At 49.2% G+C, this 6760-nt stretch overlaps 1 protein-coding gene across 1 annotated transcript; it reads right to left on the reverse strand.

Moving 5' to 3' along the window:
* LOC125445231 (snaclec macrovipecetin subunit beta-like) lies at positions 1-5516 on the reverse strand. Its single transcript, XM_048518180.1, has 7 exons — positions 5341-5516; positions 5156-5221; positions 4528-4593; positions 3171-3280; positions 2438-2566; positions 1619-1739; positions 1-305 (listed from the first exon to the last, which is right to left on the reverse strand). The coding sequence occupies exons 2-7, from the start codon at positions 5217-5219 to the stop codon at positions 235-237; spliced, it is 561 nt and encodes a 186-aa protein (XP_048374137.1). The 5' UTR covers positions 5220-5221; positions 5341-5516; the 3' UTR covers positions 1-234.
* Between the last annotated feature and the right edge of the window lie 1244 nt (positions 5517-6760).

The following is a 6760-nucleotide window of genomic DNA, read 5'->3' on the forward strand; positions in this document are numbered from 1 at the left end:
CACTGTTTGAATCCCACCACCATGGAAACCTGTTACTAAAATGTTTGGATCCCACCGCTGCATACATCGTGGTAAAGAGGGGGATTGAAAGCATTTTCCAAGCGTTTTTTGGCGATTTGTGCGGGAAGGATCTCAATTCTACTGCAGGACAGCTTTGGCGACAGGCAAGAGGCACAGCTAAGTTCCACAAATTCTACAGCTCTGGAGGGTTCCCATGTACTCGGAGATATATGTTTACACCAGGAAGTATTTGCAGATGAACGGAAAGGAGTGAGAGCCATCACGGTGAGACCAGACAATGGTACCTGAAAGAGAGATGATGTAGCTGACAATAGAAACAACGGGCTTTGTTTATTTTATTTGTATCCTACTTTTCGCCGCCGATGGGGATCTACGGTTCTCCTCTCCATTGTTTTATCTCCACAAAACAGATTGGGCGAAGAGCGTGTGATCGGCCCGAGGTCGCCCAGCAAACTTTCATGTCAGAGCAAGGATTCGAGTCTGGGTCCTAGTCAGACCCTTTGAACACTACCCCATGCTGGAACTGAGTGAGAAGTCAGTTTTGCCCAGAGGTGGGATCCAGCAGGTTCTCACAGGTTCCCGAGAGTAGGTTACTAATTATTTGTGTGTACCAAGAGGAGGTTACTAATTGGTGATTTTGCCTTGTGATTTTTGCCTTAGTTATACCCCTCCTCTCAGCAGTAGCGCACAGAGAACTTGAAGCAGTCTAGCAGGAGGTGCACCGGCATGCGTGGCAGCCTGCACCTGCATGCATTCGTTTCCCGCCCAAGGACGGGCGCAGCGGCTGCGTCCTTGCCACAGCCCCGCCCAGGAATGCCCCACCCCAGAATGCCCGGCCACGCCCCCGTCGTGCCCAGCCCAGACACATTGGCGCTACACCACAGTTTGAATCCCACCACCATGGGAACCTGTTACTAAAATTTTTGGATCCCACCACTGGTTTTGCCCATCTGCTACTTAAAAATTTCCTTGGATTTTTTCTTCTAACCTAGAGTGGCCCCAAAGAGCTGCGATTTGCCACGTCAGGGAAACTTACATCCTGCCTTCCAGTACACATTAGTTTCCCAAACGGGGCAAACAGCAGTTCCCTGCAATCATTTTGGGCTTGGGCAGTACCATGAGGTTGGGGGTGGGGCGGAAACCTCTGCCTATGACCCAGGGTTTCCATCTTCCAGGTGGGGGCTGGAGATCTCCTGGAATTACAGCTGATCTCCAGATGACAGAGACAAGTTACCCTGGAAAAATAGCTTCCTTAGAGGGTGGATTGTGTTATTATATCCCGCTGAGCCTCCTCCCCTCTCTAAATCCTCCCCTCCCTAGGCTCCACACACACACACACACACACACACACACAATCTCCATGGATTTCACGACCCAGAGTTGGTAACCCTAACATAGTCCTTAAGCAAACTGGGCCTACGTATGGTGGGGAAAGAAGCTGGAGCGTTGAATTCCCTGAGGACCTTTGGATTGTCTTGAGCACGTTATAATGTGCAAGTCCTTAAATCCTGATTGGCTGATGCAAGATTAAAACAACCCAAGCATCCGTGCAAAAAAAGAAAGAGAAAGCACCCTTCCACCGCTTCTCTGCCCAAACCTTCATTATTCCATCTCATAGCTGCTAAGTGATTGTCATTTTCTTTAGGAGCAAGCGATCTCGGGATTTTCTCATACTGGAACTGTGTCTGATCAGTCCATGTCCAATGGAATTCTTCACCCTAAGGATCCAACAAAAGGTGGGTGGTGGGTGGATAGGAAGGAAGGGAGGGAGGGAGGGAGGGAGGGAAGGAAGGAAGGAAGGAAGGAAGGAAGGAAGGAAGGAAGGAAGGAAGGAAGGAAGGAAGGAAGGAAGGAAGGAAGAGAAAGGAAGGTAGGAAGGGAGAGAGAGAGAGAGAAAGGAAGGAAGGAAGGAAGGAAGGAAGATGTTAAAACCAGGAGAAAGTATTGTTTGAGAAGCAGCTAGGTGCTAGGAGAACTAAACTGGGGGGCTTGAATTAATTTCTGTAAGCCCAAACTTCCCTTTGTGAAACTAATTGATTCATTAAAGAAACACATGACCAATACACATCCTTACGTGTTTGCCTGAACTAAGGAAGTAGCAACTCTCTTTAGGGCCACTTCAGGTTGTGAAAACAGCACAGGAGTTGAGAAGGATTAATTAATCTCCTCCTTCCTTAGTACCATGGTCCCAATCTGCCCTGGAAGTTTGATCCCCCAGCCTCAAAACGGTACCTCCACTGCTGTAAAACCTTCCATTCGTTTCCTGGTTCGCTGTTCTAATTGGGCTGGAAGATCTCAAAGGGTGCCACCGCCCGCCCCCCCGCCCTCCCCCCAAAACACAAGCTGCTCAAAAATGAAGACAGCCTTACAGAAAGAGTATGATAGTACAGTTTTGGAGCCCAGAATATCTTCTTACCTGCCTGATTCTCTTTGCTCCAAGCCAGTATGATCTGAGTTTGGCATTCCCCATCAGATGAAGGATAAAGTTGTCTTCTTCAGAGCTGTGAACTGAAGCTAGGTGAGCCTCCTGCCCAACGCAGTATTCCTGAGGTGAACAACCATGCAGAGAACAGTGTTGGCAAGATTTCTGCCCTTCCTGGCACTCAAGTTCTGAGCGGGTCAGGATTGGACAGGAATGATCGAGCTCTGGCCAGTTCTTTGAAACATTCACATCCCACCTTTCTGTTTTTCCAGCATCTAAGGTGGCTTTGACCTGGATAGCCCATCCTAGCCTGATCTTGTCAGATTTCAGATGTTCAGCAGTGTCTAACCCAGGGGTCTGCAACCTGCAGCTCTCCAGATGTGCATGGACTATAAATCCCATCAGCCCCTGCCAGCATGGCCAATTGGGCTGATGGGAATTGTAGTCCATGAACATCGGGAGTGCCGCAGGTTTGCAGACCTCTAGTGCAGTGGTGGTGAACCTTTGGCACTCCAGATGTTATGGACTGCAATTCCCATCAGCCCCTGCCAGCACGGCCAATTGGCAGGGGCTGATGGGAATTGTAGTCCATAACATCTGGAGTGCCAAAGGTTCGCCACCACGGCTCTAGTGTAACCCATTCTGTTGAATTTGGGGGAAGGATTCCCTCGTCCTGCCAGTGACGTCTAAAGGTTTGCTTCCTCCTCCCTCCCGCACCCTCAGATACCTCAGCACTGTCCCATGATTTTTTATGCTGGAGTTCAGGCAGGTAACAGGCATCTTTGTACTGGATCCACCCATGATCACAACATCCTCGAGTGCAGGGACATGTTGAGCCTGAAAGGAAGGGAGGGCATCTCAGTAAAGGGAGATCAGGACCCGGCATACGTAGTAAGATTCTTCATGAGTGAAAAGGGGAAAGTATACACATTACAAACTAAGCCAACATAGCGTAGTGCAGGGGTAGGGAACCTTTAACAATCAAAGAGCCATTTGGACCCGTTTTCCACGGGAAAAGAAACACTTGGAGCCGCAAATAATTTTCAACATTTAAAATAAAGCTAACACTGTATATATTGGGGTTTTTTTACCTTTTACTCTGCTCATTCTGAGAAGCGCATGGATGCGTCCGCCCTGCTGCCTGCAGAGCGGGCGAGAATGGGGCCAGCAGCTTGGCCTTGCTGGCCGCTGGGAAAGCACCCACCCCGCTCAAACGGGGTGGGTGAGAGGGAAAGCCCGCAGCGTGGCCCAGCCAGCCATGGGCAATTGGTGCGCCCGCCCTGCTGCCTGCAGGGTGGGCAAGGATGAAGCCAGCAGCTCAGCTTGTGGAGCCGCAGTGCAAGGGCAGAAGAGCCGCATGCGGCTCTCGAGCCGCAGGTTCCCCACCCCTGGCGTAGTGGGTTAAGAGCAGGTGGATTCTAATCTGGAGAACAGGATTTGATTCCCCACTCCTCCGCATGAGTGGCAGAGGTTTATCTGATTAATCAATTGTCAGTGTCCTGACCTAGGCTAGCCCGGCTAGACCTAGGCTAGCCCAAGCTAGCCCGAGTCAGCTCTCAGTAGCAAAGCAGGGCCTGACCTCTTTAGTATTGGGATGGGAGCTCACCCGGGAAGACAGGGGTTACTATGCATAGGAAGGCAATGGGAAGCCATCTCTGTTTTTCTGTTGCCTGGCATGCTCTACAGGGTTGCCATAGGGAGCAGCAGTGGCGTAGGAGGTTAAGAGCTCGTGTATCTAATCTGGAGGAACCGGGTTCGATTCCCAGCTCTGCCGCCTGAGCTGTGGAGGCTTATCTGGGGAATTCAGATTAGCCTGTACACTCCCACACATGCCAGCTGGGTGACCTTGGGCTAGTCACAGCTTCTCGGAGCTCTCTCAGCCCCACCCACCTCACAGGGTGTTTGTTGTGAGGGGGGAAGGGCAAGGAGATTGTCAGCCCCTTTGAGTCTCCTGCAGGAGAGAAAGGGGGGATATAAATCCAAACTCTTCTTCTTCTTCTTCTTCATAACCTGACTGCAACTTGACAGGAAAATTAAAACTTTTTTAAAAAAACAACAACAATGCACCATGTGCAGCAATAGACCTGAGGATGACGTTGCTTCATCACTGTCCCCGTTGTTCTTCCTCCTCCATCGGGACTCTTCAGATCCTGTGAACAAAAAGAACCCCTTCCAGCTTTTTACTGCTGAAAATAGTTGCCCTTGCACTGAACATACGCCTTTGTATCTTTGGGACCTCATCTCCTCATACCGCCCCTGCAGGGCCCTTCATTCCTCTGGTGGTCATTTCTTAGTGGTCCCTGGCTGGCCCAAGGATGTTTGGCTGGACTCAAGCCGAGCCCGGATTTTTGCAGTGAACAATAACTTGCTGTAACTACGCAGCAGTGGCGTAGGAGGTTAAGAGCTCGTGCATCTAATCTGGAGGAACCGGGTTTGATTCCCAGCTCTGCCGCCTGAGCTGTGGAGGCTTATCTGGGGAATTCAGATTAGCCTGGGCACTCCCACACACCCCAGCTGGGTGACCTTGGGCTAGTCACAGCTTCTCGGAGCTCTCTCAGCCCCACCCACCTCACAGGGTGTTTGTTGTGAGGGGGGAAGGGCAAGGAGATTGTCAGCCCCTTTGAGTCTCCTGCAGGAGAGAAAGGGGGGATATAAATCCAAACTCTTCTTCTTCCTCCTCCTCCTCCTTCACCTCATTTCTGAACCTTTTACCTGCCATGGCACTGCCTCCGATCACAAGAATGATGGTTACGAGCCCAGCCAGGTGAGTTGCCATTTCTGAAAAGGAAGGTTAGGAGATTTGGAAGCAGCGCATTTGGAGAACTGACCGGCTGTAAACCTGAAGATTTTCCAATCTGAGAATTTCCCAGGCTGGAGTTGGCAATTTTACTGCTTACCTTGTTGCCTGCTTAGAAGATTCCACTCTGGCGGGTCTTGTCAGTAGAGCAAGCATTTATACGGAGGGGACAGCTGTATTTGCTCTCACTGAAATACAGCCTAGAAACGAATGGGCAGCACAATAGCAAAAAGAGAGAGAAATAGACAGCACAATAGCCAAAAGGAGGGATCTTTAGTTGTCATCCTACTCGGGTATCAGATAACTACAGAGTGACTCACCATAACTGGGTACGGACCTCACCCATTCTCTGTTTTACCCAATTGCTTTTGTTCTGCTTTCTCAGAGCAAAGGGAGTCCTTGGTGGGAGAATAACATTTAGAAATCAGTTTGGAAGTAGGGCTAAAAGCCTCTTTCCCGGTTTGTGTGCGTTTTTATTGAATTGGTTTATCGCTGTAAACGTTTTTAATTGTTCAAATGTTTGAATCAGAGGAGGGATCCAGCAGGTTCTCGCAGGTTCCCGAGAGTAGGTTACTAATTATTTGTGTGTGCCGAGAGGGGGTTACTAATTGGTGATTTTGCCACGTGATTTTTGCCTTAGTTACGCCCCTCCTCTCAGCAGTAGCGCACAGAACTTGAAGCAGTCTAGCAGGAGGTGCACTGGCATGCGTGGAAGCCTGCGCCTGCGTGCATTCGTTTCCCGCCCAAGGACCAACGCAGTGGCTGCGTCCTTGCCACAGCCCCGCCCAGGAATGCCCCGCCCCCGGAATGCCCGGCCACACCCCTGTCATGCCCTGCCCAGCCCCACTGGCACTACGCCACAGTTTGAATCCCACCACTGGTTTGAATGTTTTTACATTCCCTCCCTGGGGGATTGGGACCAGTCCAAAGGTAGCATAAAAAATGTTTCAAATAAATAAACGAATGCTGCAGAACAGAACAGACACCCTTGGGATAAGCTAACAGTTTCTTCTATAAACAAACAAAAAAAAGTGTATTCAGTTCTGGTGTGTTTCACATGGCTGGGGAAATATTAAAACATTCCGAATGGCTCTCCTTTAAGATTGACTTTCCTGTAAATGGTAGCACTTCAGGGTTTTTTTAAAATCTTTTGTGTAACAGCACAGTATTTCACACTTGATTTGGCAAGGAAAATACCTACGTTGTTCTCATGGATTGCGAAAAAGTTGAAGGGCGCACAGCACAGCATTCTTAGTTTGACTTTAATTTTTTTTATCAATTCAAGACAGAGATCAGTGAACTTAAAAAAAAAAACTACTCATTGCCCAATAGTCCTAATTCAGTTCAAACCAGAGTCTAAAGAAACCATTGCGCTGGAGGAGGGAGAGTTGTCTCTGTTTATTTGTTTCAACATGTCTGTATCCCACAACTCCACTTGCTCAGAGCAGTTTACAGCAATCAATAAGAGCAAGTTTGCACAGCAAACATACCATCAAATCAACGCAACCATAGAAACTCAA

The sequence above is a fragment of the Sphaerodactylus townsendi genome, linkage group LG15 (assembly GCF_021028975.2).
Source record: "Sphaerodactylus townsendi isolate TG3544 linkage group LG15, MPM_Stown_v2.3, whole genome shotgun sequence".
Taxonomy (NCBI): Eukaryota; Metazoa; Chordata; class Lepidosauria; order Squamata; family Sphaerodactylidae; genus Sphaerodactylus; species Sphaerodactylus townsendi.

What these genes read in the sequence shown, in the direction of transcription:
- LOC125445231 (XM_048518180.1), bottom strand. Translation starts at nt 5,219, where the DNA reads ATGGCAACTCACCTGGCTGGGCTCGTAACCATCATTCTTGTGATCGGA. An exon ending in AATCATGGGACAGTGCTGAG is followed by an intron (nt 2,567 to 3,170) that starts GTATCTGAGGGT and finishes TGTTCACCTCAG; the next exon opens with GAATACTGCGTTGGGCAGGA. An exon ending in GAGCAAAGAGAATCAGGCAG is followed by an intron (nt 1,740 to 2,437) that starts GTAAGAAGATAT and finishes TTGGATCCTTAG; the next exon opens with GGTGAAGAATTCCATTGGAC.